The sequence below is a fragment of the Anser cygnoides genome, chromosome 3 (genome assembly GCF_040182565.1).
Source record: "Anser cygnoides isolate HZ-2024a breed goose chromosome 3, Taihu_goose_T2T_genome, whole genome shotgun sequence".
NCBI lineage: Eukaryota > Metazoa > Chordata > Aves > Anseriformes > Anatidae > Anser > Anser cygnoides.
The window spans coordinates 84,497,154-84,510,285 of record NC_089875.1 but is presented as its reverse complement, the minus strand read 5'-3'; the positions used below and the strand labels follow the sequence as shown (position 1 = coordinate 84,510,285).

General features: G+C 36.9%; 1 protein-coding gene across 2 annotated transcripts in view; it reads right to left on the bottom strand.

Moving 5' to 3' along the window:
- The window catches only part of SNX14 (sorting nexin 14), a 55,978-nt gene that overhangs the window by 6,074 nt on the left and 36,772 nt on the right, over window positions 1–13,132 (bottom strand). For both annotated transcript variants that reach the window (XM_066994571.1, XM_066994572.1), the window contains 7 exons: window positions 11,110–11,311; window positions 10,050–10,133; window positions 9,814–9,914; window positions 9,332–9,443; window positions 7,431–7,471; window positions 7,123–7,242; window positions 395–518 (listed from right to left, as the gene is read on the bottom strand). In XM_066994571.1, the coding sequence (XP_066850672.1) occupies window positions 395–518; window positions 7,123–7,242; window positions 7,431–7,471; window positions 9,332–9,443; window positions 9,814–9,914; window positions 10,050–10,133; window positions 11,110–11,311 (784 nt within the window). The remainder of the gene's footprint in view (window positions 1–394; window positions 519–7,122; window positions 7,243–7,430; window positions 7,472–9,331; window positions 9,444–9,813; window positions 9,915–10,049; window positions 10,134–11,109; window positions 11,312–13,132) is intronic.

The following is a 13,132-nucleotide window of genomic DNA, read 5'->3' as shown; positions in this document are numbered from 1 at the left end:
GCAGATATTTTAGTTTTGGTAGTGCAACACTGAGAAATTGCTATTCTCCATGTTGCTTATCGAATATTCTTTAAACTATTTCTATAAATTAATTCCCAGAGTGTACAAAGCGGCTTAGAGACGTCTGAGAAAGGGCACTACTCCCACAAAATTAGTCCAAGATGCAGAAAGATAAAAACAGAAAAACTGAACAATAATGAGATAAAATGTAATATTTTAGCACAGTAATGTCTTTTTTTTGGAGCGTTTATGTTCCTAAGCTGTATATTGTTAACATCACAAGTCCTAAATTATTACTACAATCAAATTTTATTTCTTACCAAAAAAACTGAACCTCTTAATGAAAGTATATATATACAAAGTAGAAGAATAACTAAAAGAAGTCACTTCTTACCGATATACATCAAGTAGTCATAGACACCTTCTACAGTCAGCATTTCCATGAAGTAGTTCTGATTTTGTCGTCTTTCTGTATTCTCAGACCGGTTTGCATTATTCTTGAATAAATCATTGAAAAGCTAAAAACAGAAATATAACTTGGAAAACACTGCATTCAAAAATAAGAGGATAACCATCAGGTTTTTGTAGCATGTTTGTTTTTCATTAGAAGTAACTTTGTTTTCCAGAGCTTTCAAAGAACTAATCAGTTTTCCATTATATCAAGTTTTTTAAAAAGCTGTTCACATTCCAAAGGGAGAAAACATAAAAAGCACACCACATGCTGCCAAGATATGCGACAACCAAAACCCCATGATTCAAAATGCGGCAGCGGTGCAACCAAGACATTAAATCACAGGCCCTTTTGCTCCCAATACCTTCACACATCCAGACTTTATTACAGGCCTTGCTCCTTTCATGCACCCTCTTCTGTCACTGAGAGGCATAAAGGATATGAGTTTGTCAGCCATAAATCACAGGAGTACGTACAACATCCAAGCATTCCTAAAATATATTGTTGCCTTGTATTTTGAAACAACAGGTTCTGGACAAAACACACACTTTTTTTTTTCCTCGCCAGCTTGATTACTTATAGGAGAAACTTCACGTATTTTTAAGTTACCAAAGTTTGGGTTTCTTTCCATTTATCCCATTTCCTATTTTATTCCTTTATCCTTCTATTTTCCCATGTTCCCCACCACGATCCCTCCTTTTTCTTGCCTTTGGTTCTTCCCTAAAACATATTATAATACTTGTAAAATCCAAAGATGTTCTGTCCTGCAACCTTTAAGTAGTCCCATGCCACCCAGGCACTAATCCTTTCCTCCCAGTCCCACCAAGCCTGTGGGCTCCAGCAGTTGGAAGGAAAGAGTCCTCTGAGACCTGAGGCTCTTCAGATCTGACAATACCTCACAATAATCATTAAGAGTTTATTTAAAATTATTTTATCCCCAAACCTGTTGAACCAAAGATCAGTAAAAAAAATTATACAAAATACTACTATATTATGAAAAGAAAGCTCCAAAGTTTTTGTCAAGCTTCTAACAAAACTATCTCAGTATTAGAAGAAAATACAGTGTAATCGTAGTATAGCCTGAACTGAGAAGATTGCTACTGACAAATTTGTTAGTAGCACTCCCAAATTAAAAATAGTTCCAAAGAACGGTTAGCAATGGTTAGCAATTTGCTTGTACTTGGTTTACTCTCTAGAAAATCGTTCTCCCTGTAGTAGATAAGGCCATAAATCATACAAATCCCAACAGACTGTGAATCATGCAAGTCTCTTAACAGAACAATCTGCAGTCTTATGAAAAAATACACTAGGAAATTTGGCAAGATTCAGGTTTTGACTTGCACTTCTTTAGGCTCTTTCTTTCATGAGTGCTGACTTGCTGGCATTATCACTTTCCCAAAGTTCACTCAAATTAAACAATACTAACTTGTTACATAAATTACATGAAAGAGCAAATACAGCTAATGTATGTTTGACGACTGGAATCCAAGAAAGTAACAAACCTAAAAACAGCAGATAATTATTCATGCCTACTGTATGAAAGTATGCCTGGCATGTTGTTTAAAGAACCCTATATAAACTGAAGTCTATATGCCTTTTCAAAACTGAAACTACATCAGAAAAAAATCTTAGCTGAATTATTGCAACTTAAACAAGAACTTCATTTATTTTTTTAGATATCCCCCAAAATCTAGCAGAGACAATACATAGTGAACCAACTCATGGCAGCCCATTGTGCAACACAGATAAAGTTTCAGAGAAGTGTGTACAAGGCAAATTAAATGATTAACTCTGGTGGGTAAACAATAAAAAAAAAACAAAACACTTAAAGGCTATCTTTGGGCAAAGCTTTCTGACTTCCTGAAGTTATTTTTACTTTCACCCCAAACCCAAAAGCAATATATTTCAGATACCGTATGTACCTCTGCACATAGATAATATTTCTTGCTCTGTAAATACAACAGCTCTATGTTCATTGCCAAGCTTTGAAAGCTCATGCTTTTGTAAATGGCATTTTAGAAAGCAATAGCAGATCAGTGTACACTGAAGTTAGTGAGCCAATGAGCTGATTTTATAAATTATACTTTGCATTAGTTGAGGATAATTGTTTACTATACAGTCTTTAGCAATGCACACCTGAAGGATGCAGCAGCCATAACATCTTTGCTCAGAATGTATTTTGCCCTTCCCAGGATTTTGACTCCAAGGAAAGCAAAGTGAAAAATGTACAGCTGGATATCCAATACAAATATGGAAATTAGATTCCTAATTTAGATAAGCATGTGATTTTATTTTTTCATGTTTCTGCTCATTTTAGTATTTGAGACATGATATAATGCTCTCTATTGTAATTACACTAAAAAAGACAAGCAAGACAAACTCCAGTGTTATCCTTACTCAGATCTTTAAGATCAAACAGTAACTGTGATTACAACTCTGAAATATTCTTGAAGTGCTTTCGGGGGGAAGTTCCAACATAATGGTACAAGCTCTTGAAGAGAGTGAAACATAAAAGGCTTGTATTGAGAACAACCAAAGTAATCTCCCATACAATAGGCTATCTATTGTACTTCAATGGGAAAAGCTAACAAAATGAGTATTTAAATTAAGTGTCTAACAAAACGAACAGTTATTCAACTGCTAGTAAGTGCATCCACACACATACACCCATACATTCCAGTACAGGTGTGAAGTTTATAAAAACAATACCGTTGATTATGAACAATATCCACAACCAGAGGCATGAACATCCCCACTGTTCTTCCTGTTCATTTGCAAAATACAGATGACTGTACCCAAACAAAAAAGAAGAATCATAAAATAGAATAAAGAGTATGTAGTGTCTAAACCACATCAGTTAATGTATAGAAAAGCAACTGTTTTCCTCCAAGTAACAACGCATAAATATAGATTATACTGCTGATGTTTCAGAACAGTTCTTATTGCTGTTGGCAGGTCATCACAAGCCAGCAGAACAATGCCTTTGTAGGCATGTTTTTCAAAATCTGCATCAGCTGAGAAGTCCTGACCTATTCTAGCAGGTCTGACAAAAGTGCGTTCAGAAGACTATCAAGCTGGTACAGACATACAGAATAGCAACATAGCTGGGAAAGCTAAAAATCCTGTTTGGTGCCCTTAGAAGGGTGCAGGGCTTTTTGTTTGCATCTTTGTTTTAACCAGGAAGGTTGTTAACTCTTTTGATCTGGTGAGTCTGATGCAGGATAAAAGCCAATTGCTAGTGGCTGTACTGCAGCTGACCACCCATTTTCATTATGCATTCGTAACTGGAAAGTTTTCCACTGGCACTTCAAAGACGCAAACGTATGCACACACCAGGAACAACCAGAATGAAGCCACACGCAGATCTTTCAGAGAAGTAGGCACATTTCTGACTAAACTCAAGCTTTCATCTGCCATGCCTGACTGTTCAGCCTGCTGATGACGAGGAAGCCTGGGTGTGCCCTGTTCATGGCATCGGAGTTGGCAGCACAAGCACCCGGAAACACGTTCTTGTACTCTCAGCAGATCCCAGCAGGCTGACACTAGAATAAACAGATCCGTTTCAGATAAGTTACATGGGAACACTGTGGCAACGCAAACATCAACTGAAAATCTGCCCTAGCTTTCACCAAAAACTGCACGGTGAAGAACTTTCTTGCTATGAGATAACAAGCTCTTCTCACAGATGGGCGCTTAGAGAGAAAGGAGTGCTGCAGCCTGACCTGCCTTCCATCTCATTTCCACGGCCTGTTGTACCTCTTCGTTGACTCCATACAGGTAGCCCACACAACCCTGGCACAAACATTTCGCATACATCTCCATCGCCAGCTTCTGTTGGGAAAGGGCACAGGGCTGCTGCACAGTGCATATAATCTTCATGAAGAAGTCATGTGAAACAACACAACTGAACACCTCAAGTCTATGCTACATGTACTGGAGCTGGCCTACCTTCTACCTGCGGACTGAGCAACCCTTGGTGCCTGCATTCCTACACAGCATTTTCCAGCTAATGTTCATCTGAAAGAAATTCAGTTAATAAGTTCAAATATAGTTCTCTAATACGGTGGTAAGCATTGACAATTAGGAGATTTGCTTCCAAAAGTAGTCCATACTGAAGTGATACAGCAGATGAAACCAGCGTGGCTTACAAATCAAACCCAAGAAGGGACAAAATGCAAATGGCACAGCGTCTTGGCACCTGGCACAAAGCTTTTCCCAAGCATGGGCTGACTCAAGAAAGAGAAACTGGTTTCCAAATGAGGCATGAGCAGCACAGTAAATCAGCTGAGGAAGGCTGAATTTCGGTGTGCATGGAAAGACTCAGCAGAGACCAGAACACAGCACAACCTACGATATCAGATCTCTAATAACTGCAGTGACCGTGTGATGAAGTACCTGTGCTCTGGCTAAACTGGTAGAAGGCAAGTTAGTGAGCAAGCAGTCAGCACACAAATTGCTCATACATACATGTTAGTCAAAATTTGTAGCATGAATCGAGCACAAACAGATCTAAGAATACTGAACAACTTATCATAGCACTGTCTTCGAGCCCCCCTCAAAGCAAAGTGCCTTGAGTGCCCATCATTAAATAACAACACCATAGTTCTGCCAGAGATGTACTACAGTCTGAAACTTCCCATGCATTTACACCAAGTGGCTCCCAAAACAAAACCAATTTCTTTTGGGAATAAATAAATAAATAAACCTAAAATACATGTTGAGCCAATTGCTTACTCATATAATAGCTATAAAAAAGTTGCGTAGAGGAACAGTGAACTCACTCCCACAACAGGTTGTAAGAAGGAACAGAGAGCTGGGACTAGCCTCAATTTTTTGCTCTTTGCACAGAAACACACCTGCTCATGACAAAAGCACCTTCTACAGGGTTATCAGCAGTACTGCTACCAAGTCGGACACACTCTACCAACTTGTATCTCCAACGGAGTTCATACATGCACAATTAGTCAGGGGTGATACGGACATTTCCCCAACAATATTATTTCTGAGAATGACATACAGAAAGCACAGCAATAGAAATCTTCATCTTGTCTAAGGAAACTTCAGTATTATAAAGTGAAAACCACAGTATCGCCAGCTCTTGACTTTCCTGGGATCACCATGGCTGAAAAGAATTGGCAAGACCTCATTTCAAAGCCTGAATTTCTTCACATGTTCTTTTACAACAGTGACACACTCACACTTCAGGAAATTAGTTTATACTTTAACTGGGTAATGTTATATGCTAATTTTAAGCTCTTTACAAATCCAAAATGGTTTTAAATACCATACCACAAAGAATCTTTTCTTCACTGGAAAACTTCAGAGTGCAAAGCTTGTTCCTCAGATATTTTAAAGGATGTTAAGTATATCAAAATTACTGACACCAGTACTTCTTGACAGATTATAAGTACAGTAAAAAAATAACTGATTATTCATACTTTGCTGTAGTATGCTGCCAGCTGGTTTATGAAAAATATTTAAAGTATTATGCCTGTACTGTTTCGAACAAGTCAAAAACTCTGCATCTGATTTTTAAAACTGCTGATAGATTTATACCTCGCTATATAGACAGCGATAGCAAAACATCTGAACCTTGGAAATACTGCCCAAGGTTTAAAAAAAGTCTTGAAATGAAAACTAGTAATTTTCTACATAAGCATATGAGCTAATGCTACAACATTGGCTGTACTAATTCAGACAGGTTTAAAAGATGAAATCTAATCAAATTAATAGATTTAACTGCCATTGTACCTAGAATCATAGACTGCCTTGGGTTGGAAGGAGCCTTAAAGGATTTAATTCCAACCCCCCTGCCATGGGCAGGGGCACTTTCCACTTAATCAGTATAGAAGTTTTGTAGCTGCAAATTCTGTAAATGTCATAATACTACAAAAACATCCATACTGAGGGGAAGTTAAAAAGGTCTACTTTTACAATGGCCCATCACCAACAAGAACTATAAACAGATCTTGGGCTTCTAGCTCTTGCAAGAAGAAAAGGCGCATAGACAGTACTTTTCATTAATACTCCTCCACAGCTTTTTTAAAGCTGCTGAAGCTAATGGAAATCTTTCCAATTGGTTTTACTAGGCTCTAGCCACAAATACAAGTAGGTTAAAAAAGAAACCTGCCATCTTTTCCTGGAGTCAAGAAAAATTCAGTATGGAAGCACTGGGGTTTCTCTGTGGTTATGTTAGAGAGAAAAACTGATAGTTAAGAGCTATAATGCATGCTAGACATTAATGAACTGAATACTAACACAAAATAAACACGTATCAGCACTTTGACAATTTTGGTCTTAGAATCCTTTGGCACACCGTACTTTTGCCAAAGACTCAAGCTCTTCACTTCAAAAAGGAAGCATTAAAATATTCCCCACTTCACACCTCTATTTTCGCTCTTCTCTCAGGACTTCCCAGGCTCTCTACTCTATATCCTCATCTCCAAGTCCAGAAAGAACTTTAGAAGTCATTTACCCTAATGTGTAATGAGTAAGATACATGACAGAAAGAGATAAAGCTCTCTGCACTACCATTCTCTCTCACGTGAAAAGTCAAAACAAAATAGGTATGCTGTTCTATTTATGCTTTTTCTGTTCATTCTCTGCATTTTCAGAGTACGGTAAATTTTCCCCATTCCTGTAAAGTGAAGGAGGAGGATGACTTACTGTACCTTCTTGTTGTTTTCAGAAGTGGGACTCAGAATTGTAAGTTCAGGCCTGCTTGGTTTAGGCTTGGGAGATTCACAGGAGTTGATAAAATTCATGATGAAAGGCTCCAAATGCTGACCTTTCTGAAACCAGATATGAGTGACCAATCACTTGAATAATTGGAAGTGGGGGGGCACGAGAGTGAGACAAACAACAACAAAACCCACAAAACATGAGTTTCCAAACAAGTTTTTGACTAGCCTATTAGTTACTGCGTTGGTAAAATTAGTCATTGAAGTTAAAATGCTGACAACCTGCAAGATTCACTCACCTCTTTCATCAGCTTTCCTGGAACAGATTTTATAATCTTACCTATAATTAGGAAAAAAAAAAATTATTACTGCCTGACCTTAAACAGAACACAGCTCTTTTCCTATCTTCCTATCAATTTTTCACATCCTTTATGTTGCCCATTCAGACCACAAGCTCTTTATAGCATCTTGCTATATAAAACTTTAAAAATATTTGTTGAGACTGCCTAATAACAGCTACATATGACAACAAATTACTAAGCCACAATAAACAAGACATTTTTCTCTGCCAGTGTCTGGTATTTCATTTAAAAATACTATAGTTTAACTTTTTTTTTCAAGTTGGTACAAAAAGCTGTGAAAACAGTCTTTCACACATTCAGCCTATAACCTAGTACTTAGTACTCTTTAAGATAAGGTGCTTAACATACAAAAAAATATACAGATGATTATCTGATTTCTTAAAAAAGTAATCACAGTTTTCAGTATCTAAATTCTTAAACCTTCATAAACATTTATCACAAAAGAAGTCATAAAAACTCAAATTCTCTTCTTGCCCTAAAAAGATCAGCTATGGCTGGAGAGATTCTGGAAGGATGCAGTCTTGAAAATATTGCTGAGAAAAAGGTTTACAAATTGGATAGGCTACAGCTGTGGTCTTAAAAAGCAGCTCTTCTGTCCTGATAAGGTGATATATCAGGATACAGCATAGTATCTTTAAATGCTGAAAAAACTACAGCGTCTAGGATTAGCTTTATTTTAAGAAAAATATTGCTCTAAATGTAGTGCTTATCTACATATCATGAATTTTGGAACTTACATTGGAAAGTACGTAAAAGGATTAAATGATAATTAAAATTATTAATTCTCATTAAAAGCCCTACCAAAATGCCATGACTTGTTAAAATAATGTTTATGGAATGGAAGCATACTCTCAGACATGAGATGCCTTACAGTAAGCGCTCTAAGCTGGTTTGAACAATGCAGTTTCATCTAGAGGGGAGGGTATTTTTTTCTTTTTTCTTTTTTTTTTTTGTCTGAAACAAAATAAAACCCTTTACTAGAAGACAACTATCAAAACTCATTCAACAATTTTGTAGCATGCTAAGAGCACGGCCACCCCAGCAAGTTCACACAGTGAGGGGGAGAAGCAGAAATGCAGCGGTGCAGTTCAGACACAACTCACCCGGACTACATTGGTGCCAAAACTACAAGCGCTACAATTATATGAAGACAGAGAAGCCACAATGGTAAGACTTAGCAGCTCCAGCACACTGCTGTGAGGAAGCTACATTTATGGCCAAGTTGTGAAGTTTCAATGTAGTTCACTTCCTGGATTTTCCATTAGATGTCAAGAATTTCTCTACCTCAATTTCCACTTGGCCTGCCTACATCACACATACCCCTGCTTCAAATGCTATTAAGCAGCTCACATTAAAAGGGAACTGAACACTAATTAATATTAAAATTATTAAATATTGCACTTTTCAGATTAAAATGAACAGTTTTTAATCAACTAACACCCAAGGGTAGATTGTATTAAGAAACAGTTTATACCATCACACCCGTAAGAAATGACTGACTTGTAGAGATGCAACTTGTGACAATGACATAAGTCTTCTTGCCCTGTGAAATTTGTTAGAGAAAACTTATCACCTTGCTTGTTGGCACAAATGTGCAAAAGCAACCACTTAAATGTTTTTTTTTTTTTTCCATAATCTTAAGATGTGTTTTTTCTTCAAGGATAAAGTACCAGCATATCTTACTTTGTGAGCTATAATCACAGAGCTGTGAAGGAGCAGAGTTCTTATTTCCCATATGCACATCCTTACACAAGAGTATCTATTCATTACTACTAGTATTCAATCACAGTATCAACAGTATTATTATTTGTTAGTACAAACAACTGCATATTACATACCAAGATTCACATCAGGCAACATTTTATCAAGAAACTGAGTCTCTCCTCCATTAGGGGACAGGAAGTCAGCTAAAAGCTGGCTGTTACTTAGTTCTGGATGTTGCAGAAGTTTCTTTGAAAATGAAGGAAAGAGAAGTATAAGTACTTTAATCTTTAAAAAAATCAGTTTGTCTATAGCAAAAAATATATACTCAAAGAGCATTATCATAGACTGGTTTGGGTTGGAAGGGACCTCGAAGATTGTCTAGTTCTAACACCCCTGCCATGGTCATGGGTGCTACCCACTACATTATATTACCATAGATATTGTCATCTCCAAAATATTTGTTTTCAGTCACATGAAACTTTAACTGCAAGTTTTAGTTCACCACTTGAACCCTTTATATACCCATTATTTAGAAATAAACAAAAAATTAGCAGATATTCATTTATTAGTTTTGTATTATTAGCTTAGAATATTCTCTCCTCCAAAAGTTTGATACCTGCAGATATTCCTGAAACTCTTCCCTCTTGGATTTTAAGAACTCATAGTTCTTGGGGCCGATGATTCTCTTTGACGGAAGCTGAGCATCAGGAAATGTACCTAATAAAGATATTGAGCATGTTAAAGTATTCCTTTAACAGAGCAAACGTTATTTTCTTTATTTTAAATTCCAACTCAATACTGAAAAAAATCACACCAGTGGGAAAGTGGGTTTCCAGGTGACAGAGAACGTACCATGAAACTCCGTTAGCTTGGACTCGAGCACATAAAATTCAAGGTATCTCCTGTAGACAGACCAGTGTTCAGGCTCATGCCCAACTGGGGAAATAAAAAAAATACAATAGTAAAGATAAACCAGGTTTTATACCCCTTGAAAGACAAATTAAGCAACAGCAAGTATACGTTGGACTTTTACATTAGTTAGATTATTATAGGAAAGACCTCAATATTAGTCCCCCATATTGCAGTAACTTAAAAAAAATACAGCTAGGTATTAAAGTATTAAATTAAAATGCATACTAGACAGAGAGAAAATGTACTAGGAAGGAAATTATCTCATTTAGTGGATTCCTAAATAGTAATCAATAGAGCACTGCATAACTTTAAAATGTATTATGACTACGTTAGATCTATTTTTCAAACTTTTAACCAAGTAATTTACAGAAATATTACTTGCTGAATACATCCTTTGCACCACCAGATTCTATCCCTTCTTCCTCCTGAAAGATATCACTAAACAACTCTTAAAAACTTCCTGCTTATTGTGGAAGTATTAGTTTCACTAACACAAATCCATGAACTCCCAAGTATGATGCAATTCTTTGACTCAATATGGATGTCTTGCTATCTAAATACTGAACTATCTGCAAGGCAGGGTGGTTCCCAATAAAAATAGCTTATTTTGCTAAAAGCTATATTTTAAGGTCAGAAAAAAACATTTATTATTCATTATTACAAAGCTCAAAGAGGGTGAAAGAAAAATATGCCAGGTGTTCATTACTATGAATCATAGGATCAACTATTTTTTCCTTCTCTTTTGGAAAAAGAAGTTCTCAAACTTTTGCGTGAAGTCTAAGTGCAACTGATTCATGCTGAGGAGTCAATTCTCAACTTGCAAATAGTAAATGCAATCATTTAGCTTTCAAACACACTTCCCCAGAATTTTCAAATCATTATTTTGAAATCAGAAAAAAACAGGTACACCTAACACACTGGAAACAGCTGTCAGATACAGCATAACAGTATTGTGAGTTAATTTTTAAATGACGTTTTATTTATCCACAACACCACATACCTGCCCTTCTATCATTTCTCTCCACATCAATGCAGAACACTGGAATTCTCTCCTTTCTGTCTTTTCTTTCCAAGGAGGGATCATCAAAAAAGTCTACATATGGGATGCTAATTTTCCATGCAGAAAGGTTGCGAGGTGTATTTGGGGTAGTAACAGCTTCCTCGGGAGAATCATCTTCCATCACCATAACACCTTCTTCAATCTGTAAGGATTCAAACACTCAATAGAGTTCTATTTTAATTGGTTCAGTCTAGCTTTGCAAAGCATATACGACAACAAAAGAATCAAGTCTTTAAGTACACGCTCCAGATCACTAGGGAAAAAAGAACAAAAATCCATATCATTAATGGAGTTTTCAGGTAGATAACTTTTTATTTGTAGAATGGCTACAGATTAATTTGAAGTTGGCAAATAATAATAATATCTGAAAGCTTTTATAGTGCTATCAAATTTCATATCTGATACTTCAGAGAAGAGAGAGAGGGGAGAAAGAAGCAAAGCGCACAGGAAGAGACAGCTAGAAGAATGTCTTCAACACAGACCATCTGAGTGCTACAGGAACAGCACAGACTTAGCTGCGCTGAATTTTCCATCATACTGGTACTCAAACTGAAGACCTGAGCTTATTAAGTCAGGCCAAGAAGCTACCTAAACACAAGAGACAGAAGTCAACAATACACCGATATAACAGGGCTCCCACCCAAAAGCTGAGTGTGTTGGAGTATGCTGCAGACACACGAATTTGACTCGCTCTTCAAGGTGCAACACAGCCAAGACTGGGAGTGAATTATTTCCACAGGCCAGAGATAGTTTCATGCAAAGCCATCGTCAGCATCACTGCGTTTCCCATCAGTTCCAGTTTCAGCATCACATTCCCATAAAGAGAGGCATCAGGGAGCAACATAGATCTAACCCTTGCTGGCTGTGGGTAGGGCAGCTCCAATGCTGAAGCTTCATAGGCTCAGACTCCACATCATAAAATATGAAGCTGTTTTTTCCATATGCAAGAAGGCCTTAGAGCCAGTGCCACGTGAACGCTGAAGAAATCCTCCCAGACTGGAACTGTGATCCCAGCACCATACTGACATGCTTTATGTTCCTGATACTGCTCATTACAAACATGCTAAACTGCCCACAGGTAATGAATCACCAAATTGCCACACAGCACACTAAATTTTTATTTTCTGGTACCTTGTGGGTTTTTTTTTTTTTTTTTTTTTTTTTTTTTTTAGGATCACAAGCAGAAAGATTATCTTAAACATTTAAATTAAAAAATCCAAGCTTAAGCAGCTATCCTTGGAAAGCAATTTATTTATATAAACAATGGTTAAGCTGATTCTCATTCAGCAGATGGAACAAAGAATAATAGAAAAGTGACCAGAAGAAATTAAAATTATTTCTGTAAATGAGAAAGCACCTATGAAAAGGAAGGGTAGGACTGGTCTTAGACTCAGCTACATAGACTTGAGAATACTGCCAATTGTTAAATTGAAAATAGAAAATTTTAACGTATAAATTTAAAACACAAAACTAAAGCAAACTGAAAAACCTGAATCTAATTTTAAGTTCTTTTCCCTTAGCTTCACAATTTACAGCTGAATTCCCCACAAAGACCAAGCCTAGATGACTTAACAAGCTTTGCCTGTATTGGGATAATCTAATTAATGCATTACAGCACTACAACATCCCTGAAATAATTTCATAAATTGCAGATTTGGCTCCCCACGTATTAACAAATGCATTTTGGCTGTGCTACAATATTCACAAAACCATGACTCAACTGCAGCAGAAACATAAATAGTTCAACTCACTCAGGTGGTTTCATACCTACAGGTAATTAAGCTCCACCATGCTGCTCTCTCACTCCTCCTCAAAAGGCCAGGGGGAGAAAATATGATGCAAACCCATGGGTTGAGACGGGGACAGGGAGATCACTCAACAACTGTCATCATGGATAAAACAGACTCAGTGCAGGGAGATTAATATAACTTATTGCCTATCAGTAGTGGACTAGAACAGGGAA